The sequence below is a fragment of the Monodelphis domestica genome, chromosome 1 (assembly GCF_027887165.1).
Source record: "Monodelphis domestica isolate mMonDom1 chromosome 1, mMonDom1.pri, whole genome shotgun sequence".
In the NCBI taxonomy this organism is placed as follows: Eukaryota; Metazoa; Chordata; class Mammalia; order Didelphimorphia; family Didelphidae; genus Monodelphis; species Monodelphis domestica.
Window position 1 is genome coordinate 388,529,667 of NC_077227.1, and position 27,863 is coordinate 388,557,529.

The window sequence follows — 27,863 nt, forward strand, 5'->3', positions numbered from 1 at the left end:
GAACCAAAGTAAGGTCACCCTTTATTTAGCCCAAGGTCAAATCTTCCTTTCTATTATGTTGGGGCTGAGGGTTAGGCTTTCTAAAGAAGATGGCAATGATGTCCAGACAGTCAAGTCCAAGTATCAAGGGATATGAGTAGGATAAAGGAAGAATTATGTGGTGGAAATTCCCTTTGTGGGACTCAGTATTCTTATCTGTACAATAAGTTTCTCAAAGCTAGGCAAAGGAGATGAGAATCACTAAAGCATTCTTATTAAGGGGCTCAAACTCAGGCAATTGAGTGTATTAGAAGACTGCTTACTAGACTACTCATGAAAGATGTACTGAAGCCATAATGGTCCTAGGTGGCACCTCTAACAATAGAATTAATCCCTGATGGCTATGTGTTCAACAGTTCAATTCCATTTAATAGACATGCATTGAGTGCTTATTATGTTCAAGGCAAAGTGAACCAGTGGATAGAATTCTAGCCTTGGAATCAGGAAGAGCTGGGTTTGAGTCTAGCCCCATGAACAAATCGCCTTACCTTTTAGTGCTCTATGATTACAAGTTTAGAGACAAGTTGTCTTCTTTGGTGATGAAAATTTCACCTACACTGGGAATCTCCTATGTTGACAAAATCACAAATCTTAAAAACCTAAAAAGTCCAAAGTCCTGAGCTATGTGCAGGGGATACAACAACAACAAAAAAAAAACCCACCTTACCCCTAAGGAGTATAGATTCTATTAGAGGGGCATTCCATATACAATCTGTCTAAAAAACAGTGGGATTTATTCACACATAAACATTATAACAGTACTTTTCTGGAGACATCATTATTTTCCTTCCTTGAAAAGGGAAGCCCCTACTTTATTGACTATACATGTCTCTGCACACAGACCCATGGCCGTATTGTAGACTTTTAAAAAAATTATTGATCTCTTTTGTTTTAATATCACTTACATTTGCCACTATATCCCTGTCCCAACCCTTTCCGGAGAGTCATACCTTAGTTTTTATTTTAAGTAGAAGAAAGAAAAAAAGGCTTATAAAATTAACCAATGTATAAAAAAAAAAGACATATTATATGCAGTATTTTACACCTATGAATTCCCACTTCTACAAAAAAGTGGGGGAGAAAGGGGGAGGATTCTCATATTTCTTCATTGATACAATGCAAAATACTGAATAAAGGGTTAGACCGGGAATCAGGAAGCTTTGAAATTAAGTCCTTCCTACTAGATATATACCACGAGCAAGTCATGAGAGCCAAAATGGTGGAGAAGCAGGAAGAAATTCTACCATAAGTGTTCCAAACAGGTCTACAGTACACACCAGACCAAATTCTGCTCAAGACATACAAGAAAAAAAAATCATTGGGAGTCATTTTCCCAATACAAGTCAGCAGAGGGAGACAGACACAGAGATCTATGGACACAGGAGACAGGGTCTGACCAGCAATAGCTGGATGGAGTCTTTCAGGGAGAGGCTGAGATCTTGAAACAGTTATGAGTGCTAGGCTGCACACTAAGGAAAGATCAAGGTTGGAAGCAAGGAGTAACTAAAGGCTCTGTCTCTAGAATCAGAACTAGGTTTTAATGACAGTCTGTAGTCTGGTCTGAATCCTATAGTAGAATAAGCAGGACTGGAATTCCAGAACAGATGAGAGCGTGCAGCTCTATCACTCTAAACCAGCAGACCTTTTTAGCTAGCTGAGTCCAGCAGCAGTTTTCTGACCAGGAGAAAGACCACAGGTGTGTTACTCAGACCTATAACTCAGGTCAGGAACAGGCAGAGCTTAGATGAGAAGATTCTAAAATGGATCAAACCACCTTCACAGTACTAAATCTTTCAGGGATTCAGTCTAAACTGTCCTTTAAAATTTCTTGAATAACATTACACTCAATACCCAAAGAAAGCAGCAGCAAGATGAAATGAACAAAATCTCACTCAAGAGATTTCCTCCAGAAGTACTTAGGGCATGACTACTAACATAAAGTCCAAAGTCAAAGACAGGGAGTAGGCTAGAAAAATGAGCAAATAAAACAATAAAATTCCTAACATAAAAAAAAGTAAAAGACATTCAAGAAACAATCCAGAAGAAGGAGACTCAACAAAAAAACCCAGCTTGGATAAAAATTCAGCTAGACTTCCTAGAAGAAATGAAGTAAGAGTTTTCATTTTATAAATGAAATGAGTATGTTTAGGGCGGGGGTGGGGGGAGAGAAGGACAGAAAATGAGAACCACGGGAAAACAGAATTGGAGAAGAATTAACAGCTTAGCAAAAGACATATATAATCTTGCCCAGCAACAAGCTCCCTGGAAATTTGAATGGACCAGATAAAATCCAATGACTTCATGGGACACAAATAGTAAGACAAAGTCAAAAAACTGAAAATAAATAAAAAATGTACGGTATCTCATAACAAAAACAACTGACAAGGAAAACAAATTGAGGAGAAAACAAATGTAAGACTCATTGAACTCTGAATGCTATGCCTAAAAAAAGAGTCTAGACATCTTATTTTAAGAAATCATGAAAGAAAACTGCTCAAATCTCTTAGAATTAGATGGCAAAGTAGAAATAAAAAGAATTTATAAATTACTTCTAAAAAAAAAAACACCAAATGAAAATTTCCAGAAATGTCATAATCAAAATGTTTTCCAGGTCAAAGAGAAATACTGCAAGCTTCCAGCAAGAAAGAATTGAAGTACCACAGAGAAGAATTACATGTGATTTGGCAGCCATCTCTATAAAGAAGCAGAAAATTTGGAATACAATATTCCAGAAAGCAATGCATATAGGTCTATAGAGGAAAATTAACTCACTCCTCAAAACTTGTTACAAATTTTTTAAAAAAGGATTTTTAATAAATTAGTGCACTTTTAACCATTGCTAATGACAAGATACATAGAATTCTGAAATGCAAATAGGAGTTATAAACATGAACAAACATTAATCAGGGACTAAATAAAGGCAAACTATTCATATTCTAATATGGGGAAATGATATATAAATCCCTGATGAACCCTATTAGCAACATCAAGGATAGAGGGAATCTAATTAGTGAGATGGTCTGAGAGTGATTGTTATGTTTTCATGACCAAAAGGAAGAATGAAAAGGGAAGGAAAGAGGAATACACTAAAAGGGGAAAGAAAAAGCAAGGGGAAGCCTCACAAAATGAAGATGTGCAAGTAGCAGTTTATGCAATATGAAGGAAGGAGTGGAGGGAGAGGGTGACACAAATATCATTCTCATTTGAATTGGTCAAAAGATGGAATATCCACCAACAATTGGATACAGAAATTGTTTCATTCAACAGATAAACATGGAAAGAGGAGGAAGGAGAGGTGGGGAATAAGAGAGAAGGTAGAGTAAGATAGATTAATTCTAAATAAAACAAATTGCAGGGATATGCAAAAAACATTTAGACTAGTTCTTTCTGTGATGATAAAATATTGGAAATTGATGGGAGTGACCATCAGCTGGGGTATGGAAAATCAAATTATGGAATATGAATGAAATCATGCTGTAATCAAGTTGAAATACCCCATTCTTACTTGTACATTTGCATCTATCCTATCCAATGCTGTGGCTCTGGATATGTCTTTATTACATGAAGGAATTGCATTTAAAGAAAGACTTGTATAATAAAAACTTACAGTGAAGTGGGCAGAACCAGGAGAAAAATTTATACGATAACAAAATGGTAAAGACAAACAACTGAAAGACTTTAACAACTCTAATGATAACCAAAAATGATACCAGGGGGAAACATGATATAACATGGTCCCCATTTTCTGACTCATGATGGACACATAATGCAAATTGAGACAGTTTTTGGAGGTGACCAATACAGAAATTTGTTTTTGATTGACAATACATATTGGTAACAAAAGTTTTGTTTTTCTTGCTTGGTGATAGAGAAGGAACTAAGTAGTAGAGAGAGAAGGCAGATTTTCATTGATTGCAGGGGTTCTTAACCTAGGGAACATGGATATATATTTTTTAAACCATTACCTTTCATCTTGGAATCAGTACTAAGTATTGCTTCCAAGGCAGAAGAGTGGTAAGGGATAGGCAATTTGGACTAAGTGACTTGCCAAGATCACAAAGATAAAGAATGTCTTAGGCCAGATTTGAAACCAGGACCTCTCATCTCTAGGCCTGGATCTCAATCCACTGAGTCACTTGCTGTCCCTGAGTACAGAAATTTCAGTGGGATGAGGGTATGTTAACTTGGATGAAAAAAAATGACACCTTTATTTTCATTGACATCTAACTGAAATTTAACAAAGAAACAATTATTATTCTTAGAAGGGATCCATAAATTTCACCAGACTACCAAAGGAATCCATTAAAAAAAAGTTTAAAACTCCTGATCTAAGACTCTAAGTAATATAAAAGTTGATCTTTATTGCTGGAGAGACTTTTCACATGAGGAGTTCCTCACACTTATGAAATCATAGATGTGAACAAAAAATAATATCCCTTAGATATACAGAAACTGATAACTCCAGAAATGGGGGAAAGCATGGTGTGGTAGATAAAATGAAGGATAGATATCTTTTTACAGTGTCCTACTACTACTAAATATATATGTGTAAGTTTAACAGAGGTTTTTTGGGGAGGAAGAGTTCTCTCTTTCTCTTATATGTGTGTATATGTGTGTTTCTCTTTGACTCCCTGTCTCTGTCTATCTCTCGTACTCCCTCCCTTTCTCTTTCTTTCTCTCCATCTCTGGCTTAGAAATGAGCCCAGAGAACACCCAAGTGACCATATCTCTAATTGAAAATTAGCATGCACTAGAACAGAAAGAAAAGATTGTATGTGAAATTGCAAGTCTTTATTATGTACAGTTTACTTTTCAAGTATATAATACATATGTATATATTTTAAAAACCTTTTCCCTTTGTCTTAGAATCAATACTGTGTATTGGTTCCAAGGCAGAAGAGTGGTCAGGGCTAGGCAATGGTGTGGTTAAGTGACTTGCCCAGGGTCACATAGCTAGGATGTGTTTGAGGCCAGATTTGAAACCAGAACCTCTCATCTCTAGACCTTGCTCTCAATCCACTGAGCCATTTACTGAAACTCAAGATCTTAACATGAATGAGAAATGAACATCTTAGCTCCATTTTACAAAGACTTAAAAGGGTAACTTGACCCAATGTTAATTTTTTTATGTAGCAAAGTCCAGGAATGAACTTGAAATTGAAAATTGCTCATCTAAATTTACTACAGAAAATAGCTTCTAGGGTCTTATGGGGTGGTAGGTGACACAGTAGATAGGCCTATAGTCAGGAAGATACATCAGTTCAAATCTAGTTTCAGACACTTTATAGCTGTACAACTCTGGGTATGTCACTCAACCCTGTTTGCCTCATTTTCCTTATCTGTAAAGTGAGCTAGAAATGAAATAGCAAATCATTCTAGTATCTTTACCAAGAAAACCCTAAATGGGGTCTTGAAGAGTCAGAAATGACTGAAAACAATTGAACAACAACAAAAGGGTCTTAGATCTAAAATTCCAGACCCTGATTTTGAGAGCCCAGGCCCAGAAAAATTTCTATTAATTCCTCTAATAATTCTTCACCTGACACCAAGATTATTATTAAATCTCCTAATTAATTTCTTTGTCTCACATTTCTCCCCTCTATAATTTATCCTACCCAGGCGTGCCACAGTGCTATTCCTAAGGCCTGGATCTAACCATGACACTCCCCCTACTCAATAAATTCCAGTGGCTCCCTATTACTTCCTCTAGAGTCAAATATTAAGTCCTCTGTTTCATTCTTAAAACCCTTTATAGTCTAATCCCAATATACCTTAATAGCCTTATTTTAAATTACTTGTATCCATGCGCTCTTTTTTTTTTTAAACCTTACCTTCTGTCTTAGAATCAATACTGTGTAGTGGTTCTAAGACAGAAGAGTGGTAAGGGCTAGGCAATGGGGATTAAGTGACTTGTCCAGGGTCATACAGCTAGGAAGTGTCTGAGGTCAGATATGAACCCAGGACCTCCCATCTTTAGGTCTGGCTCTCAATCCACTGAGCTACCTAGTTGCCCCCTCATATACTCTTCAATTTGGCCAAACTAGTCTTTTTGCAGTTTATCATACGTGACATTCCATTTCATGTCTTGTGCTTTTGTAAAGACTGTCTTTCACATCAAAATTGCACTCCCTTCTCATTTTAGCCTCTTAGAACCCCCCCTTATCTTCAGTGCTCAGCCCGAGCTAACTTCTATATGAGGCCTTTCCCAATCACCCTCCTACTGGTGCTTGCCTTCTTCCCAAATGGCCCTGGTACATTTTGTATACACTTATATACATACATATCGTCTCCCTATGTACCTCCCAGAGAGCAAGAACTCTTTCATTTTGGTCTCTGTATCCTCAGTACTTAGCACAATACTTGGCAGAAAGTAGGTATTCAATAAATGTGGTTGATTGATTGGTGGAGTCCCTACTGGTTCATGGGTATCTGTGGGGATCAAGAGGTTGTTGCGGAATGTCAAGAGGTCAGGTTACAGAAGTGGTAGCCACTGAAGAGAACCAGGTCCAGACGGGGATGACTAGACACATTTCTGATCAAATGGTTCTGAAACACTACTCCCCCCAACCTTTGATGATTATTAGTGAATGAAGAAGCTCCTGAGGAAGGAAAGAGCTCCTTCTACTCTTTATTTTATTATTTTTTTCCCCTGTCACTCTTTAAAGGGATAGACCTGAAAGAGAAGTTTAAACCCAGAACACCAGCACCCTGGAAACTTTCCTTACCCCTAGCATGGTAATTTACTTACCTGGAACATATCTCCATTGACTGTAGTCCCCATGTCCATAATACCAGCTAAAAAGGGAAAGAGAAGACACAATTATTTATTTATTCACTTTTTGCTGGTCAGAATGATGAGCTCAGCCCATTCTAGCATTTTATAGCATTGTGATTGCCAAACTGTGAGTCAAAGACCACTGAGAGCTAAGGAGGTACAGCAAGGGGCCCATGAATGCATTCATATGCCTCCCAAATGTTGTTCTAATCTTTATTTAGCCTCAACAAAAAATGACGTGTGATATAGTATAATCAATAAGGAAATAAGCCTTTTATAGACAATAAACACCAACATAGGCCCAGCATTCTGATACTTCAGAGCTGTGTGACTATGAGCAAGTCTCTTAATGTCTCTGAGAATGTTTCCCCATCTTATAGATAGTGACAATAATAGCTGTCTGACCTATCACCTCTGGTTCCTTTAATCAATTGATTAAGAAACAGCTATTCAGCACTTAGTGTTCAAAGAGCACAGTAGGAGATACAATGTTAAATATGCCATGTTTCCTGAACTCCCAAAGTAATGTAAACTCTTTGAAGGTGGGGACATTTAATATTTTTGTCATTGTATTCAAAGATGTGCTGGAGCCAACTAAGTTTTCAATATTATAAAAGGGAATTCTTTGTTCTCTCTGAATTTACCCTTGTGAAAGGGAATCCTTTATTCCCTTTGTCTATTTTTTTTTTAGTTAATACTTTGGTTAACAATAACTTAAGTACCCCTACAGAGGTAATTGTGAATTTTAGATTTTCTCCATTTTGCTTAGTCTAGCACCCAGGAATGTATACACCCACACTTAAGGATTAAGTGTTGGGGAGGAAGGCCTATGACTGGCATGTGCTAGCAAGTGACAAATCAGAAACAACTGACTGACCCCTGGGCTATCCTAAGCCAAGCTTAAGCCACCATTGGCACATGTGAGACACAGGAAGTGATGTAAAGAACTGCCTTTATATTTCACATCACTTCCTTTGGGGAGAGGGTTTTGGTGGAGTTGACCCTGGAACTCAAGATGGCTTCCTTGAGAGGGTCACATGGTGAGTGATAAGACTGACTCCCCTTTCCCTTGACTTTCAGGGGAGACCCCCCTTGGCCTCTGAACTCCTGCCTGGCTCAGCCCAGGCAGGAGCAGTTTAGATTCTTTTTCCTCTCTCTCACTCCTAATCTCTTTCTTCTATTGTAAATAAACTATCATATTTAATTCTGACTTGAGTGTTTCATTGGGATTTAGAAATTAAATCCCTGGCAACCAACTACATTTACATTCAGTCTCAACCCTAAAATTACCCTTAACATAATCACTAGATTGTGAAAACAGGATTAACTCTCCTTTGTCTACTTTTGAATTGAATCAACAAAAGCTTGAACACCCTACTTAGCACTAGGTGGAGGAGCTCTACACCCTTTCAACCCAATCAGCTAGGAAATGAGAATTCACACCTCACTCAGCCAGGAATCTGAACTCTTTTTCAGTTACTTTTGAGTTAGAAGATGAGCAGTGGTTCCTTCAAACTCTGCCCTCTGGGCAGTGCTGGGCAATTTGGAAGCTGTGATTGGCCCTTGTGAAAAGGGGAAGGGACAAGAAACTACTATAAAAGGTCCTGAATTTCTGGGGCTAAAAAAGCCAACTCCAAGAAGGAAGTCAGCTTGAAGAAGGAGTTGGACTTCAAGAAGGAAGTCAGCTTCAAGAAGAATGTCGGCTCAAAGAAGAAAGTCAACCTCAAGAGTCACCTTCAGCTCAAGTCATTGTCTTGACCTGCCTCTTGGAGGGAACTTGGGTGAGTGGATAGCTGACTTTCCCTTCCTGTCTTCTGGAGAGAGTTTAATTCCAGTTGAAGGTCAACAAGTCCCGGCTGAGTTGAGCACCAGAGCATTATTTCTTTACCCCTTTGTATCTCTGCTTTCACCTTTTCTACCTCTTTTGTAAATAAAAGCTATTAAAGTCATTTTGACTTTGAGCAATATTACTTTGATTTGGCAACCACCATTATTATTTATAATCTTCATATATTATAGTCAAACTATTAAAATTTAATTTTTACAGTATAAACATTTATATCCTGGAATCAGTAAATGCTACCAAAAAATTAAGGCTTGATTTATTTTTTTTTTAACCCTTACCTTCTATCTTAGAACCAATACTGTGTATTGGTTCCAAGGCAGAAGAGTAGTAAGGTCTAGGTAATGGGGATTAAGTGATTTGCCCAGGGTCACACAGCTAGGAAGTATCTGAGGCCAGATTTTGAATCCAGGACCTCCTAACTCTAGGCTTGGCTCTCAGTCCACTGAGCCATCCAGCTGCCCCCTGATTTATTGTTTTTTAAAAAATTATCTGGACTTAAGTAATGGAGAAAAAGTTAATAATGTGGATTAAGTTTAAAAATATATCATATACAACATTTTTCCCCCAGAGAGCTGGTTGTTAAACATTTACCAGCATGCTCCTGATTGTATCCCCGATGCCTAAGATGCATGACTTTGTTGGGAAAGCTTTAATTCAGATCCTGTCTTGGGTACATACTAGCTGTGTGTCCCTAGGCAGGACATTTAAACTGTAAGTGCCTTTGGCAGATCTCTAAGACTGTAAGTTAAAGGAATTTCAGAGTTGCATCAGTAGCGATTGTTTTGATGAATTCCGTACATGTGAAGTCATAGATTTTGACCCTCTCCTAAAAAAAATCCCAATACCTAAATTTCTGATTAGATACTCAATAAATGTTGAAATTGAAGTTTATAATCTAATAGTAACTTAGGATCTTAAAAAGGGCAATAAAAAGCAAAAAAATGAATGAATGAAAAAAATTTATTAAGAGCTTGCTATAGGCAAAGAAAAAAGCAAATACAAACCAAAAAGTGAGACAATCCCTTCTTTCAAGGAGCTCATGTTCTAACTGGAGGATACAAGGGAAAGTTCAATTGCAAAGCAGTGATCCTAAGGGTTCAACTATAGGATGGATGGCATGACCTAGGGGTACTTCAGGTGGATCAGTAGATGCCAGTGCCTGGTGGTTTGGAGTGTGTTAGGGCAGATAGTAAGGCTCAGTGGTTCTCCACCTTACAGGAAAGATTTTAGTTAGTAACTTCCTGTTCAACCAATAAATGTGAATATCATCTCTGTCAGGCAATGTGTAGGGAGGGAGGGTGAAGGCTCCTGACCCATTACTATTATGAAGTGTTAAAGTATTAATAAGCAGTTATTATTATGATGGACATGATCAATTATAACAAATGAGCAAGTGGCCAGCTTTGGTCCTAAGGGGCAAATTTAATCACCAATGTCAAGAGGAACAATTCAGACTGTTATAAGGATTCCCTGAAGAAGGTGCACAGTGACATACGGGCAGGCTCAGAGGGTAGGTTGCATGTGCTGGCACGTGTGCACACGCACACGCGCGCACACACACACAGCATGATTATTATGGGAGAAGTCCTGCTCTACTCACATTGAGCAATCAGGCAAAAGGAGTGGGAAGAGGTGAATGAGTGATCTTTGTATGTTTCCTGATTAAGTTTGTTCAATCCTCAAGAAGACTTGGCTCATCTTTCATTTCATTTCCTTTATGCATTTTTATTGTATGTGTGATACATGGGGAATATAGAAATACGTATTTCATGAAAGCACTGGTATAGCCTATACCAAACCATTTTCTGCCTTAGAGGGGGGTAAGGGAGGGAGAGAGAAAATCTGAATCACAGAATGTCAGAGAACAATTGTCAAAAATTGTTTCTACATGTAATTGAAAAAAAAAGTTTAAAAAAAGGCCAAGCTGACTCATAACTGAACAAATTGATACCGATTGCCAAACCTGACTATATGTTCTCAGGGAGTGACATGGGAGGGGCAGCATTCCTAGGATCCTGGCAGCAGCAAATAGGCAGGTAAGCAAGGGAGAGGGAAGGCATCAGAAAGTATGGATATCGACAAAAGAAAAACCAAAGGAACTCTTCCAGGGAAGGGTTTGAGCTCCGCTTGTTTTCTTGTTAGAGGCACTGAGAAAACTGAGGTGATTAGAATACCGAGTAGTAGTGGGAATTGAATGAACCTTTCTGGTCCCATCTTGTGACTCAGTTTTGAATCCAGCTCAACTCTCTTTCTATTCAATAATGGGTCTAGTCCAACTTCTGTCTTTTAAGAAAACTGTATTCATCTGTTGGAAGTATGAGAGGATTTTGTTGCATTTTTTTGAATCTATTCCTGAGTGGCTGGGAAGCTAGACTACCTCTACCTGCTCCTTAGAGATCCTTAGCTAAGGACTTAAGTTATGCTGACCAGAAACCCAGTCAGATCCAAAGACTGATGCAAGGAGTTTTCTCACAACTGTACATCTCAAGCAACTCATATGTCTTATCTGAAAAGTGAGCCTGCACTGATCGATTAGTTATTGTTTCCATGTTTCTTTGACTGTATACAAATACTTAAAGGGAGTAGGACACCTTTTTTTCTGATTTCAGGGAATTACACCTGTTGGCTCCCCTCCTCCCAATTTGTAAAGGCCCTAATCTTTCCTCCAATTAGATATAAGATTATTTTGTAATGTCCTGGTTAATTGTTTTCTTTTAAGTAATAGGTCTTTTCTGATTGTTTTTAATGTATAAAGTCTGTCTCTCCCTATATTTGGGGTCAAGTGCCAAAGCTCAGGAAGTCTACTTGTCCCAATTTGTAGGGCAACTAGCAGCATTGCTTAATAAATCAAAACGCTCTCAAGCTTGAATCTTATTTCCTCAATCATTTCATCTTTCACCTGCCATAGCATCCACCCCATGGAGTTATAAATTCAAACTAATCTCCCTTCTTCAGGAGGTTGAGGAATGACTCCCAGTGTTCCAATTTAATGAAAGAAAATGAAGAGTTCTAAGGCAGGATGGAAGAATCTATGAAAATCAGTACCAAGAGGCTAACAAACCAATGCATACACACTGTGTCCATGTATGTGCGCTCATATATACCCACATATGTGTATAAGTATATACATGTACATACACATATATGCATATACACATGTGTGAATCTATAAAATATACTCTGAACTATCAGAGTAATGCAACAAGTAAAATTTTCTTCTATAGAGTTTTCTGAAGAACTAGTACTAGCTGTTCCCAAGTAGAAGTAAATCAACAGCTGGTCCAGGAAGGAAATGCTAGTCACTAACTCCCTGCTGAGAGATACAAAGGCATCAGAATAGAATCTCTACATAGCCAGTTAGGAAATGAACTGTTTTTCTAGAGTATTTTCTAAGGTAGGACAGAAAACTACATCTGTTTTCCAACTTTCTCCTTTCTTACTTTCTCTCTGTCTCCTGTGGATCACACACACACACACACTGGAAAAATGAAATCAATAAAAAATGATTGCTGCCTAGGTTAGATCCCATGATCAGCTTTTGAGTTACTCCATCATTGGATATATACTTCCACATCCACATACATTCATCTACCTTCTTATTCAGAATTTCTGCATAAGAGTTCTTGATTACTATGAATGGCAAGAAGGAGGGTGCTAGGAATGGTCAGACGTGTACCTTTTTTTTTTTTAAACCCTTACTTCTGTCTTAGAATTAATACTAAGTATCAGTTCCAAGGTCGATAAGCAGTAAGCGTTAGGCAATTGGAGTTAAGTGACTTGCCCAGAGAAACACAGCTAGGAAGAGTCTGAGGTCAAATTTGAAGATAGGACCTCTCTTCTCTAAGCCTGGTGCTCTATTCATTTGGCCACCTAGCTGCCCCTGGACATGTTCCTTTTAGTTAAGCAGACTTCAAAAGGTTTAGAGAAATGAAGAGTAAGAACCCATGTGCGAAGATTCTAAATGAGAAGATAGGAGAAGTAAGAGGGACTTTCGAAAACTAAATTCTGATAATATAGGAATGATCTTAGTGAGGCAGAATGGGCATTCAGGAGTCTCAGATTTAAAATGGGAAAAAAGGAGTAGAAAATTATCACAGAACAGTGTCAAGGTGGCAAAAGTCCAGAATGAACTATTCCATTCTATATTAGTTCATCAGGTCTTCTCAAGTTTCTATGAATTCTTCATAGTCTGACATTTAACTATGTATACAAAATATTTTACATACATCATCTATCTCATTTGATTTCCACAATGACCCAGTAAAGGCAGACCACATAGTTCATACAGGAGATAGGTGCTGGGCCTGAAGTCTGAAAAGCCTGAGTTCACATTCAGTCACTTACTAGCTGGGTGACCCTGGGAAAGTCACATAACCTCTGTTTGCCTCAGCTCAACTGAAAATTGGGGATAATAATAGCACTTACTACCCAGGGTTGTTGTGAGGATCAAATGAGCTAATTAGAAAGCACTTAGCACAGTCCACATATAGTAAGCCCTTTAAACATGTTAGATATTATTATTATTATTATTATTATTATTGAACTAAGAGATTTGTCTCTGGTCGTATATCTCAGAGAGGTGGAGCTGGTATTCAAAACCAGATAGAACTGAAATTCAAGTTAGGTGAGAAAAAGAAAGTATTGATATATTCTAAATGAGATCACATTGGCAAGCCCAAACAAATGAAATCCCAGGGTCCTGAAAGAACTTGCAGCCGTGAACATGGCACAGCTGTTAGTGATTGCTGAGGAATCGTAGAGAATGGGAGAGATACCAAAGAACAAGCCAATGAGGGCCTGATTTTCAAAAGTTGGTGGTGGGGGCTAGGGAGGAAGAGATACATTCCAGAAACTATAGATTGATGAAGATAATGTTTATCCTAAGCAAACTTGTGGAACAAATTATTAAGGAGATTGTTTGCAAGGATTTATCAAGAGAGAAGAAATCTCTAAGAATCAATATGAGTTCAATAAAAATAAGTTATACCTGATTCATTTTGTTTTTAAAATTCATAGGCAGTAAGTGACATGCAAAATATTATTCAGGAATTTTATGATCAGCAAAGGAGGTAGTCTGTTCATTTAGCAGGGGATAATGGACAGTTCAAGTACTAAACTAATGCCAACAAAATTTTAAAAGACTAAGAGGAGTATAGAGTTTAGAGATGAGATGACAATCAAATGAGAAAATGCATATAAAGCACTTTGCTCCCCTAAAATAAGGGCCCAGAGAGCATTCTTCAGGACTTGAGCGGATCACTTATGAGGGATTTAAGAGAGATTATGGACAAGAATCACACAGTGATCCCTAAGAGCAGGGATGGGCCACCATCTGTACTATGGGAGGGAGTATTTACATGAATAAGGTCATAAGCTTAATGAATTCTAAAATGACTGTGTCATTTTATTTTTACAATGTCAACGCATTGTAGTTTGAGAAGAGTGACTGTACTAAGAAGGGCAAGTCCAAATATACAGAGTATCTTGATTTTAGCAAGGTATTTGACAAGGCTTCTCATTCTGCCTGTGGAGAAGATGAAGAGTTACAGTCCGAGTCAAAACACAAATAGGGAGATTGTGAACTAGTTGAATAATTGACCCCCAAAATGGTGATTGATGAATTAATGACTCTGCAGAGAGAGGTTTCCAAATGTTTTGTTGAACATTTTTATTAATGGCTTGAATAAAAACCCAAGTGGAATGCACATCCAGTTTGGGGAATATACAAAAGTTGCAAGAAATATCTAACAGTTTAAATGACAGAATAAGGACATAAAAGCCTCTTGATAATCTAATATAAGGGCATGAATCTAACAAGATGAAAATTAATATCAATGTAAAATCCTACTTTTGAGTACTTAAAAAATCCCCTTGCTTTCTGTCCTAGTAACAACTGTAAGATAGAAGGGCAATGACTAGTGAAATGGGGTTAAGTGACTTGCCCAGGGTCACACAGCTAGGAAGTGTCCGATATCACATTTGAACCCATGTCTTTCCGACTCCAGGCCTGGCACTGTGCTGCTCCCTTGAGTACTTCTGAGATCTGCAATTCCATTAGTGTGGATATTTTCCACTGGTGCAGACTGAAAGCCCTCTATGACTTGGTACCTGATCTGTGGGAGTTGTAATAGTAAAAAAAAAAATCATAGCAGCAGTCAATTCAGTGACAGGCTTCTCTGAATTTGGCTAGGCTAGTTCTTAAGAGTACAATTTTGCTGTTTCTTTATATAAAGCCTTTCCAGAATTACAGGACCCGCCAAGAGTTCATGTCCCATCATGCATCGACAATGTGGGGGAGGGGAAGAAGAGAAGGGGAGAAAAGAAAATGATATTTGTTTCTAATGAATAATGTTTGAAAATGACCAAATAAAATAATGTTTATGTTAAAAAAAATAAAAAAATAAAATGTTGAACCACACACACAAAAAAGAGTTCATGTCCCATCTGCATAGCCTGCAAGATGCCAGGGTCACCTACCAGGATGAAGCATCAGAGGAGAATGTTAATGAAAAGAAAATTCACATAAAATTCTACACTAACAGAGTGACTTTGTTGAATGTTTTTTTCTTTTTCTCTTAAACCACTTTGTTGTAAGGAAATGCTTTCTTGAGAAATGAATATAATCTAAAAACAGAAGGCGTTGATAAAAAATCAAACATGAAGATTTAAAAAACCAGCTACATTAAGTACTGGATGGGGGAGGCACAGCTAGGCCAAAGCTCATGTGAAAGATATCTAGGGATTTTAGTAGACTGCAAGCTCAGAATGAGTCAACAGCGTGACACAGCCCCCAATAAATTTAATGTGATCTTGGGCTGCATAAATAGAAGCACAGTGTCTAGAACAGGGAAAGTGATTATGTGCCTTGCTATGGCTGGAGGGCTGTGTTCAATCTGGGTGCCCCATTTTAAGAGGGACAATAACAAAATAAAGTGAGTCCAGAGGTGGGTGACTGAGATGGGTCAAAGGTTTCGAGATCAAGACATGATACTGGATGAAGTGTCTCAGGACCTCCTTGTGGATGAGATAGAGATATGTAGCCACGAGGAGGTAGATTTAGAATGAGTTGAATGATTTCATCACCTTAGTGGGAGGTCTTTAGTGGTGGCTACTGTATATGTCCTTGTCCAACTAATCCAGGATCTGTTGAAGGAATTAGAGATATCTAGCCTGGAAAAGAGAAGACCAGACCTGGGAGATATACATGATTACTGTCTTCAAATGTTTGAAGAGCTGTCCATGTGGTGGCAGCTAGCCGACAGTGAACAGAGGTGCTACCTGGAGTTGGAAAGAGCTGAATTTGAATCAATTCTGCCTTAGACATTTAATAGGTTGCAGAACACTAGTCAAGTCACTTAAACCTCTGCTTGCCTCAGTTTCCTCATCCATAAAATGGGGATAATAATAGCCCCTACCTCCCAGGGTTGTTGTGAGTTTAACATGAGACATAAGATAGTCCATACAAGGACTATAGCAAATAAAGTGTTATATAAATATATATAAATATTAACCATTACATGGTAACTAGAGAAGACTTCTCCATCGTGCCTACAGATGGCAAAATGCTTCATTGAAGTTGCAGGGATGAGTTTAGCCCAACATAAGGAATAACTTCTTTAACAATCAGAACTGTTCAAACATAAAATTTGCTTCATCATGAGGGAAGGAACCCCTTACCACTTGTAGTGCTCAAAAAGCAGTTAAATCACTATCTACCAGGGCTGCTTTAAGAAGGGACTAAGACACTATCTGGGCAGGTAGGTGGCACAGTGGCTAGCGTGCCAAGCCTGAAGTCAAGAAAACCTGAGTTCAAATCCAGTTTTAGATACTTAGTACCTATGTGACCATGGGCAAGTCACTTTACCCTGTCGACCTCAGTTTCCTCATATGTAAATGGACAAACTACTCCAGATTTTTTGTCAAGAAAATTCTAAATGGGGTCACAAAGAGTCAGACACGACTGAAACAACTGAACCACAAAAGACACTATCCAAGTAGGAAGTTGCATTTGATGTCCTCTACGTGGCCTTCCAATTCTACTAGTTAATACTGTCTAGTGAAACTCCTTTCCCATGACAGAGACTAATAGAATTCTATAACTCTAGAGTTTAAAGGGCCCTATGCTCATCTAATCCATCTAGTTTTAAATTTTATATTTGGAAAATGTTTGCAGTGTTTTATGCCTTCCAGGGAATGATGGTGTGATGGCAAGAAATCGACCACTGATGGTACACAGCATACAGTGTCACACTCAGGATCTTGCAGAACTCCATCCATTCACTCCCCATGCTGTGATGTGATGCCCACCAGCACCCTTAATTAATTCTGTGAGGTAGGTTGTGTCAGTACTATTATTCTCGCTCTACAGAAAACTATGACTCAGAGAGGGAAAGAGACATATAGTCACACAGCTAGTCTTTGAGTGGAGATTTCAGCTCCAATGTTCCAATTTCAAACAAAAGAGTGGACAACCAAAGAATATATGAGATTGGTTTCATTGCTGGGAAGGCTTCTCTTGCCATGTAGAGATACTGGCATTTGATTCAGTTTTTAGAAGTCAGTGCTAGAAGGGACTGCAGAGATAATTTAGTCCAAATCTTTCCTTTGACAGGGAAAGAAACAAAGACTCAGAGTCACTCAAGTAGCAGAAGCAGGATTTGAACCTAGATTCTCTGATTTCAAAACCAATGTTATTTGTCAAGTCCGTTCTGTTTAGTTTGATTCATCTCAATTCAGTCTTGATTCAATTCAATTTAATTCTCTGCAATTCAGTTCAAGGAGCTACTCAGAGAAGAAAGCACAGAGAGCAAGTGAGGGTGGTGCAGTACAAAGAGGGCTGCATTTAAAGTCAGTCACTGCCATGAACTTGGGTAAGTTATTTTATCTCTCTAGACTTCTTTTTCCTCCTCTGTAAAATGAAGGGGGTGGAAACTAAAAGACTTTCTAAAGTCCTTTCCAATTCTAACTCATCCTATGACTTTGATTTAACTTAATTCATCATGATATGGTAGAAAGAGCTGGAGGTTGATTTTAAGTAGGAAGTCCTGAGTTCAAATATTAACTCAGCTACTTATAATCTATAAGTCACTTCATGATTTGGGGCTTTAATGAGGTTGACCAGGTGATGTTTTAGGTCCCTTCAAGATTTATTAATTCATTGTTTAAATTCATTTCACTTCTATTCAATTTGACCCAATTCAACAAACATTGATTATCTATTATATATCAAGTTCTATGCTAGACGAAAGATGATTCACAAAGTTTACATCAAAACATGGTTCCCACTCTCCTTAAACTTGCTTTCTCATTAGACCACAAGGAGGCTTTTTACTCTCTCTTTTTTTTTTTTAAACCCTTACCTTCCGTCTTGGAGTCAATACTGTGTATTGGCTCCAAGGCAGAAGAGTGGTAAGGGCTAGGCAATGGGGGTCAAGTGACTTGCCCAGGGTCACACAGCTGGGAAGTGGCTGAGGCCAGATTTGAACCTAGGACCTCCCTTCTCTAGGACTGGCTCTTAATCCACTGAGCTACCCAGCTGCCCCCTAGGCTTTTTACTCTCATCAGAAATGCCTGACTCAGAACTTGGAGTTGTTTTTTTTTTTTAATTAAAACCCTTAATTTCCATCTTAGAATTAATACTAAGTATTGGTTCCAAGGTAGAAGAGTGATAAGGGCTAGGCAATCAAGGTTAAATGACTTGCTCAGGGTCACACAGCTAGTTGAGTGTTTGAGGCTAGATTTGAATTCAGGTCTTCTTGATTCCACAATCAGTGATCTTTCTACTAATCCATCTAGCTGACCTCCTCTTTTAAGATGATTAGCACAAAAAGTATTGTTCTCATTTTAGAGATGGGGAAACTCCTCTTAAATTCTCTTCTTGTGCTTCCTCATGGTGCATAGGTGACCCTTGGCTCTCAAAGGGCTTGCCAGCTGACCACAAGCTCTAGCAAAGCCTACCAAGTTGGAAAGGATGCCCAAAGGGTGCGGAATTTTTTTCAGCCAGTCACAAAGATCGGCTCCCTTGTAAAGAGGGTTTCAAAGTCTGCCAATGCCAGGAATAATACACATCCATTAAGTCCTGGATCCCTGAAGTACTGAAGCAGAGATGAGGAAACTGAGGGTTGGGGGTTGATCGAGGATCACAAAGCTAGTTCAAGTTGAAGTCTGGATTCTCCATCAAGTTTTGACCCCCACGCAGAAAACTCCCTATGAGATAGCTAGTGAAAGTAGGATTATTCTCATTCTACAGAGAATACATTCTTTGGGGCAGAGGTGTGGTGACTTGCCTAGGAATTACCCTGCTACTAAGTATCAGCCAGCATTCCAACCCCAGGCTTCTTGACTTCAAGTCCATTGCAACTGCCTCCCGACAAATTCCTTTCCAGCTGTATCTTCCCTGTGCTCCATTCCATGGTCTATCTCCCATGCTGTATTCCATGTTCTAGAGCCCATTCCAGTTCTGACATTCTATGCCACCAGCCATCCAGTCAACTAGAGGCTCCTCAATTTAAGGGGAAAAAAACCCAAACATTTTGGATAATGGATTATTGTCTGAGCTGTAAGAAGAAAGCTATCTGGACAAGAAGAGGCAGAATGAACATCCTCTACCCAGCCTACAACTTTCAGCTTTCCTATAGAATTCCCATCTTCCCTTCCCAGCCCCCAGCATCTTCAGCCCCGCCTCAGTAATTGGCCTACAGTAATTTTTACTTGATCCACACCCTCCTTCCCACACCCAGCCTGCTGACTCCTTAGTTGGGTGGGTCTGACAGCATTTAGGCTGCCCTTCCTGCAACACCTCCCTGCCTACTGCCATTCTCCTGCCCCACTTAGAAGAACTGAGCCAGTTAAAGGTGTGTGTGTGGGGGTGGTGGTGGTGGCTTTCTCTCACCCCCATTCTTCCCTGGGCTTTTGGAAGAAGAGAACAAAGATGTTCAGAACTATAGAATCTCAGCGTCAGGAAAGCTCTCAAAGTCCAAATTCCTCATCATTCCTGGACTTTTCTGACAGCCTCAAATCTTGTCTTCCTACTTGTTTTTATCTTAGAATCAAGGAATATGAAAGTGGGAAGGAACTTCAGAACCTGAAAAAGGAATCCCTCTAAAGTATCTCTGACAAATGGTCATCTATCCCCTGCTTGAAGATCTTTACTGATGGAGAATTTATTATGTCCCAAGGTAGCTCCTTCCACTTTGGGACAGATCTCTGATGGTTAATGAGTTTTCCTTATACCAAATCAAAATCTGCCTTTATGAAACTTTGTTGTCCTCATTCTGCCCTCTGGGGCTAAGCAGAACAAGCCCAATTCTTCCTCAACATGACTGCCCTTCAAAAACATGACAATGGATATCATGTGCTCCAGGTTAAATATCTCTAGTTCCTCCAGCTGATTCCTATAAGGTATCATTTCAAATCCAATCATCATCCTGATTGCCCTCTTTGGAAAACTTGTCCCTTCTCACCTCACAGCTTTGCAAAAAATGGGCTGTGCCAAAATGGTTAGTTGTATTAGAGAGGGAACACACCAAACAAAAGATTGACTTCTCCCTAAGATACAGACCCTAGTGGATACACAGGACCCAGCTCTCCCACACACTTACCACTTCTTCCCAGAGAACTGAATGTCTCTTTAACAAGGCCTTTCCCCAGTACAGAGAAGGAAGAGGAGGAGCAGGAAAAAGAGGGATAGAAGAATAGAAAGGGTGGGATCAAAGCTTCTTTCTTTGCTTTTGTTTAAGAGCCAGAGTCCATGGGCTATTATTAACTCCTATTCACTCTCTTGTATTTACCATGTTTCCAAGCTACTAGCCTTTTCTCACTCACCCAAGCCTGGAATAGTGTTACCCTCCCACCTCTTATCTCTGATAAAAGAAGTCCCTCCCTTCCTTCAATACCAATAGCCACCTCCTCCAAGGAACTTTCCTTACCCCCTTAATGGAAAATGATCTTTCCTTCCCCCAAATGTCTCCTAGTACTTCTCCTGGGGCCTCTTTTGCACCTTTCTTATTCTCTCTTGTCTCTTAGTTGTCAGTGTACTCATCCTCCTCTTATTAGATTGTAAATTCTGCAAGAAGAAAAGTTTTTGTCACATATCTTTTTATGCCCATCACTCAGCTTTGAACATAGGTGTTGGCAAATATTTGTTAAATTGAATTGTTTCTCTGACAGTAATGACCAGCAGTGTGGAGATGGCTCATAGCAGTTTGTCTCAGACTTCATCTCTCAGACCATTTGGATGAACCCTCTATTTTAACCACATGCTGCCACTACAAAACCCCATCAGAATGAAAAAAGGAAGGAAGCATCATTTAAGATAAAATATCCATAAGGCAGTGCCTAGTTTTGATTAAGCATTATAAGCACACTTTTCCTTCATGCCAAAAATAAAGGCAGAGACTTCATTTCCTTATAAATATTTATACTATGTGGACTTTTTTTTACACAGATATTAGATTTTTATTTAAAAATTTTTTTCTAAGATTCCATGATTCATGTTTTCTTCCTCCTGGAGTTGACAAGCAACAATAAATAATCACTCAAACTTATTTCCATATTATTCATATTTGTAATAATCTTTTAAAACCAAAATCCCAAATCATTGCTACTCCCACAGTTCTTTCTCTAGATGTGGAGAGCATTCTTTCTCATAAGTCCCTTGAGATTGTCCTGGATCACTGCACTGCTTTTAGTAGCAAAGTCAATTATTTTTGATAGTCCCACAATATTACAGTTTTCGTATATAATGATCTCCTAGTTCTGCTTATTTCACTCTGCATCAGATTGTGTAGGTCTTTCTAGTTCTTATAGAAATCCATCAATTCATTATTCCTTATAGCACAATAGTATTCCATCACCATCATATACCACAATTTGTTTAGACATTCCCCAATTAAAGGGCATCCCCTCATTTTCCAATTTTTGCTACCACAAAAAGCACAGCTGTAAATATTTTTATACAAATAGATCCTTGCCCAGATTTTTTTTTTTAATCTCTTTAGGATATAAACCCAGTAGTGGTATTGCTGGATCAAAGGGCATGCGTTTTTTTTTTAAGGCCCTTTGGGCATAATTCCAAATTGCCCTCCAGAATGGTCAGATCAATTTACAACTCCACCTGCAATGCATTAGTGTCCCAATTTTGCCACACTATGAGGACTTTAGATTCACAGATTATCAGTGCCTGTAAGGATCTCAGAACATAGAAATTGAGAACTAGAAAAGAGCTGGAAAGGACTCTAGAACTGGAATGTGATAGCTGGAAGGGACCCTAGAACCTTCAATGTCAATACTGGAAATGAATTTGTAGTATAGAAGGAAGAGCTCTGAATTTGCAATTTTAAAATCTAGGTTCAAATCCTGATCTAGCTATTTGACTTTAGGGCATTTGCTTTCTTTTTCTGGACTTCAGAGATTTCAACTGAGAATTAAGAGAGATGGATATTAAAACTTATTAGCTAAGTGACTATGGACAAAACACTTTACCAACCAAGACTCTGTTCCTTCATCTTTAAAAGGAAGAAGAATAACACTGTTGCTACCTATCTCACAGGATCATAGAATGTCACACCCAGAAAAGAACTCAAAACATAGAATGTCTGAGATTAAAATAGCTTGGAACATATAATCAGAATCTTAGAACAGAAAGAACTTTAGAGACCATATATTCCAAACATGTTGTTTTAGTTAGGCTCAAAAAGGGGAAGTAATCAGAGCCACAACTAGCATAAGAAGGATAGGGCTCTAGAATGCCAAAATAGGGTTTGGGGAGAGGGGTTGGGATGGGCAGGAACTGTTAAAAGTTATTGCTAATTTTGCTTACAATCCTCTGGAGGTAGGGGGCCCAGTTGTCCCTGCCCACCATCTCTAGGTGGCTCCTATCACCAAGACAACTTTCTCCCAAGATCAGGGTTCATTCTTTGCTGATCCCTATGGGATCAAGACCCAGGTCTCTCTATGGGACCCTAAGTGGGACTGTCCCAAGTACTACTAGGTTGTCCGGGCCAGCAAATGAATTTATTCCAGGCACAATTTTAGTCAGTTACTTATGAAACAACTTATCTAAGGCTGTAGCAATTTAGTCACAGAGTGTGAGTTCTCCTTAGATCCAACCAACCCTCAGCCTTCTCACTCCCATAACCCATCAGACTATCAAGGGCCCCACCGTACTCCCAGAGAACTACTAAGATATTATAAGCTTACGGCAGGCAAGATAACCTATCCAAGTGCCATTTTGTACCCCATGTAATATCTGAGCTCAAGGCTAGTTGTGTATAATGGATTTGGAGTCCTGAACTAGATTCAAATCCTAACTCTGATGCTTACCTTGGACCTGCTCTATCTGTGCCTCAGTTTCCTCATCTGTAAAACTGGGTTAAAATCTTGGTTCTGCTGAGAAATACACTTAGTAAAACTTAAATAGTTATATAAATGTTGATTCTCATTTCTCAGGGCTCTGTAAATGCCTGTTTTGATCTGATCATAGAAACAGAATGTTTGAGCTGAAACAACCTCAGAGACCATCTTCAGTAGAAACCTCATTTTACAGATGAGATAGAGGCTTACGGGGGGGGAAATGAATTGCTCAAGGTCGAATAGCAAGTTAGGGACAGGTGATCGCCCCCACCTTCCAAGAAAAACACTTTTTGAGAGCTTTGAGAGCTCCGAGGAAGGGTTGTGAGTGTTTATTTCCTCCTGCATCAGAGCACAGGAGCACCCAACCTCAATTTCTAACAGTTGCCTTGTTCAGCCCCATTTGGAGTGGGAGGAAGACAAAATGAATCTTGGCTTATTCCTGGTGTTGAGCGACATTTGATTTTAGTTGGAATGGTTATGCCCCTTCCTCCGGAATCCTGGAGTTGGCCAGATGAGCCCATTTCCCCTACGTTGTGTCTACACGTTCCCTGGGCTAGGAACTACAGATGACCGGCCGTCAGACGCACCTTCTCCCCCCAGCGCCCGCCCTTCACCTAGCTCTCGCCCCTGCTGGGCTTCTTCGTGACTCGCCCTCCCAGCTCTACCCTCACTCACCAGACTGGCCCGTCATCTGGCGGGGATCCTGGCCTCTGGAATTACAGTCGGGGCCTTAGCTGGGGGCTCAGGTGTCCGGTAGAGTTTCATGCTTTCCCCCCTCCCCCAGATGTCGGAGCCCCCTTTCGGACTAGAGGTCCCTCCAGGCTAATGCCCACAGCTCCTCCATCGCCCGGCTACTTACTCCCATTTTCAGCCGCCGGTTGCTGCAGGGCTCCCTCAGCGCCTCCGAAACCTTCATCATCGTTTTCAATGCCCGCGATCTCACTCTCCTGCTGGGCCAGGAAGGCTGCTGCTGGGTCTTCCTCGGCTGGCACTGGGGGCCCCCCGCCCGAGGAGAATAAGCCGAAGTCATCAGCCATCGTTTACCAAGACTGTGTCCGCACGGTCCGTCCGCCTCTGCCTGGCCAAGTGCGTGCCCAGCCCTAGTGCCTACTGCTCTGCCCACCCCTCCGCCCCACCCCCTAGTGCCCAGGACGCAGCAGTGGCTCCTGTAACCCGATACTGCCAGCCTAACTGAGCCGGCCTGGGAGAGGAGGGGAGGGCAGAAGAAGGCCGGAGCTGGGCCCAGCGCTGCAAAGAGATCGCTTCCTATCGGGGCTCAGCTGTCACTGCGGCTGAAGGGAAGCGCCTCTGGGAGGAGCCTGCCCCAAAGTAGGGAATATGGTGATGTCAACAGTTACAGGCTGATGGAGCTACAGTGGGAGGATCCCGGGGAACCTGGCTTCGAAAGACCCACCGCAAAAATGCGGGCTCAGAGCTCCGGAGCTGGAGAATATAGTGCGAGATAAACCGGCTTATAATTAATTACAAGCTCATTTAAGGAAGATATTGTCCAGAAAATGGAAGGCGATGGTCCTGCTGGCCTTCGATCTGGTACCATTTGGAGTAAGGAGTCTAGATCAGCGCAGCACTGTGGTGTAATGGAAAGTGCAACGGCCTGAGAGCCTGCAGCAGTGGGTTTGATTCTTAGTTCTGCCATTTACTTGCTATGTGACCTTGGACAAGTCATTTCACATTTCTGATCCTCAGTTTCCTTAGGTGGAAAGTTGAGGATGGGTGGGAGAAGAGTTGCTATAGCTTCAGGGTTACAAAGTGTTTTCTTTGAAAAAGGATTAGATTTAACCTGCTAAGTTAGAACTAGGAGGAATGGGGAGGGGGAAGGAGATATTGGGGGGAGGCACAGTTTTTTCCACCTCAATATAAGGAAAAAAGTCATAAAAATTGGAAAAAAAAACCCCAATCGAGGAACTGCCTGCCTCTGCAGGCAATAATGATAATAGCTAGCATTGATATAGCGCTAAGCATTTTACAATTATCATCTTATTTGATCCTCATAACAACCCTGATGAGCAGATTCTATAATTGTATTTGTTATACAATTGAAAACACTGAGATAAACAGAGGGAAAGTGACTTGACAAAGGTCTCACAGTATCTGAGACTGAATTTAAACTCAGGTGTTTCTGATTCTAGACCTAGCACTCAATCCATTGAATCACTTAGCCATACAATTTTGCTGGGGGGTGGGGGTGGGGGGGAATGTCTTCCTTTTTTTTTCTTCAAAAATTTCCTCAAAAATTTTTAGTTCCAAATTCTCTTCCTCACTCTACACCCTTTCCAACCCATTGAGAAGGCAAGAAATAATAGTCATTATACAAATAGTCATACAAAACACATTTCTCTGTTAACTATGTTCCCAAAAAAGAAAGAGAAAAATAAAACAATGCTTCAGTCTTCACCCTGAGTCAATCAGTTCTCTCTCTGGAGGTGGAGAGCATTTTTCATCATGAGTCATTTAGAATTATGGTGTATCATTATATTGATCAGATTTAGGAAGTCTTTCACAATAATTATTTTTACAATATTGCTGTTACTGTGTAAATTGTTCACCCAGTTCTGCACTTCATTTTCCATCAATTCATATAAATCTTATTAGGTTTTTCTGAATCCACCCCCTTCATTATTTCTTACAGCACAATAGTATTCCATCACATTCATATGCCATAACTTGTTCAGCTATTCCAAAAACAATGAGCATCCCCTCAGTTTCTATTTCCTTTCCACTACAAAAAAGAGCTGCTATAAATATTTTTGATTACGTGGATCTTTTTTCCCTTTTTCTTCGATCTCTTTAGGTTATGGACCTAGTAGTGGTATTTCAAGGTCACAGATTTTTATAGCTTTGGGGATATAGTTCCAAATTGCTCTCTAGAATGGTTGGACTTGTTCACAACAACAAAAATCATTAATTTACCTATTTCTCCTGCATCATCCCCTCTAGAATTCATCCTTCTGTTTTTCTGTCTTTTTAATCATTCTGATAAGGTGTGAGGTGGTTATCTCAAAGTTGTTTTAATTTTTATGTCTCTAATCAGCTTTAGAGCATCACCCCATCTTTGGTCTTTCATGACTTTATTGACAGTTTTCATTTCTTTCTCCCCAAACTGCTTGTTCATATCCCTGGATCACTTTTCATTTGGAGAATGGCTCTTATTCTTATAAATTTGGCTCAGTTTCCTATATATTTGAGAAATAAGACCCACCTTAGAGAAGCTTGCTGTAAAAATTTGTCCCCAACACGTGATACCCAGTGGAATCATGCCTTGGCTAGGGGAGGGACAGTAGGAGGGGGGGAGGAAAAGAAAAGGATCTTTGTTTCCAAGGAATATTGTTTGAAAATGACCAAATAAAATAATGTTTAAATTGGGAAAAAATAATTTGTCCCCAGTTTCCTACTTTCCTTATAATTTCAGATACATTAGTTTTGTGTGTATAAAGTCTTTTAAGTTTTTATGCAATTAAAATTACTCATTTTACTTCCTGTAAACCTCTCTATTTCTTGTTTGGTCACAAATTATTCCCTTATCCATAAATCTGACAGGTAATTTCTTCCATGCTCCCCTTATTTATTTCTGACATCTTTTATGTCTAAATCATGTACTCATTTTGAATTTATCTTGGTGTCTAATCTAAGATGTTGGTCTATGCCCAATTTCTGCCAGAACATTTTTCAGTTTTTCTAATAATTTTTGTTAAATAATGAGTTCTTGCCCAAATGGTTGGGATCTTTGGGTTTATCAAATACTAATATGTTATTGTGTTCATTTGTTTCTGTATAACATGTACATAATCTGTTCCTTTGATATACATTTTTTCTTATCTAGCATCAAATTGTTTTGATGATTATAGCTTTGTGGTATAGTTTGAGTTCTGATACTAGTAGGCTCCCTTCCTTCAAAATTTTTTTATTGATTCCATTAATATTCTTGACATGGTGAATTATGTTATTATTTCTTTTCTAATTTATAAAATACTTCTTTGGTAGTTCGATATAGTACTGAAGAAATTAATTTAGGTGGTATTATCACTTTTATGTTAAATCAGCCTTCCCATGAACAATGAATATTTCTCCAGGTACTTAGATCTGTCTTTGTGTAAAGATTGCTTTGTAATGGTGTAATATGAATTGTTCCTGTGTGTATCTTGGCAAGCCACTCCCAAATATTTTATACAATTTATGCAATGATTTTAAATAGAATACAAATGGTAATGATTTATATGGGTTTATTTTATATACTGCAATTTCATAAAGTTGTTCATTTTTTTGACAGTTTTAATTTAATTTAATTTTTTGTTTTAGTTCATATGCTTCTATTTCCAGATGACTTATTTTGCTTTTTAAGTTCTTTTCCCAATTGTCTTCAACCTCTCAATTGTTTTTTGAATTTTATTTTTGAGTTCTTCCAAAGCCTGGCCCAATTTGCTGGAGTTTCTGTGTTTTTGTTTGGTGTTCCTTGGTCCTCCTCTGTTCCATTTGCTCTTTGCTCATTACCTGGATAGAAGCTGTCAATTGTAATTTCTTTTTTCTTTTTCTGTTGTTTACTCATATTTTTTTCTTCTTTCCTCCTTAATTGCCTGTAGTCTTGCTCCTCTGATTATTTACTGGATCTGTGGGTTTGTGCTATTCTGTCCTGAAAGGGCTTGCTTCTTCACTGCTCTGCTGATTGACTAGGTTAGGTTGATGGTATTAACCAGATCTTCCGGAGCTGGCAGCAAAAGCTAAAGGTGTAGGTGAAGGGAGCTGTGCTTCCAGCTCTGTTAGCAAGGTATTCTGTAGTGGTTCCATCCTTTGCCCTGGGATTGGAGTCAGCTGGATTCTTACAGCTACTCTTAG

General features: G+C 39.2%; 1 protein-coding gene across 2 annotated transcripts in view; it reads right to left on the reverse strand.

Moving 5' to 3' along the window:
- CLTB (clathrin light chain B) overlaps window positions 1–24,646 on the reverse strand; it is a 40,374-nt gene extending 15,728 nt beyond the window's left edge. The window contains exons 1-2 of one of the 2 annotated variants that reach the window (XM_001370928.4): window positions 23,872–24,646; window positions 6,788–6,834 (exon numbers count right to left, since the gene is read on the reverse strand). In XM_001370928.4, the coding sequence (XP_001370965.1) occupies window positions 6,788–6,834; window positions 23,872–24,049 (225 nt within the window). In that variant the 5' untranslated portion in view covers window positions 24,050–24,646. The remainder of the gene's footprint in view (window positions 1–6,787; window positions 6,835–23,871) is intronic. The other variant, XM_001370955.4, reaches the window with a different exon arrangement.
- Between the last annotated feature and the right edge of the window lie 3,217 nt (window positions 24,647–27,863).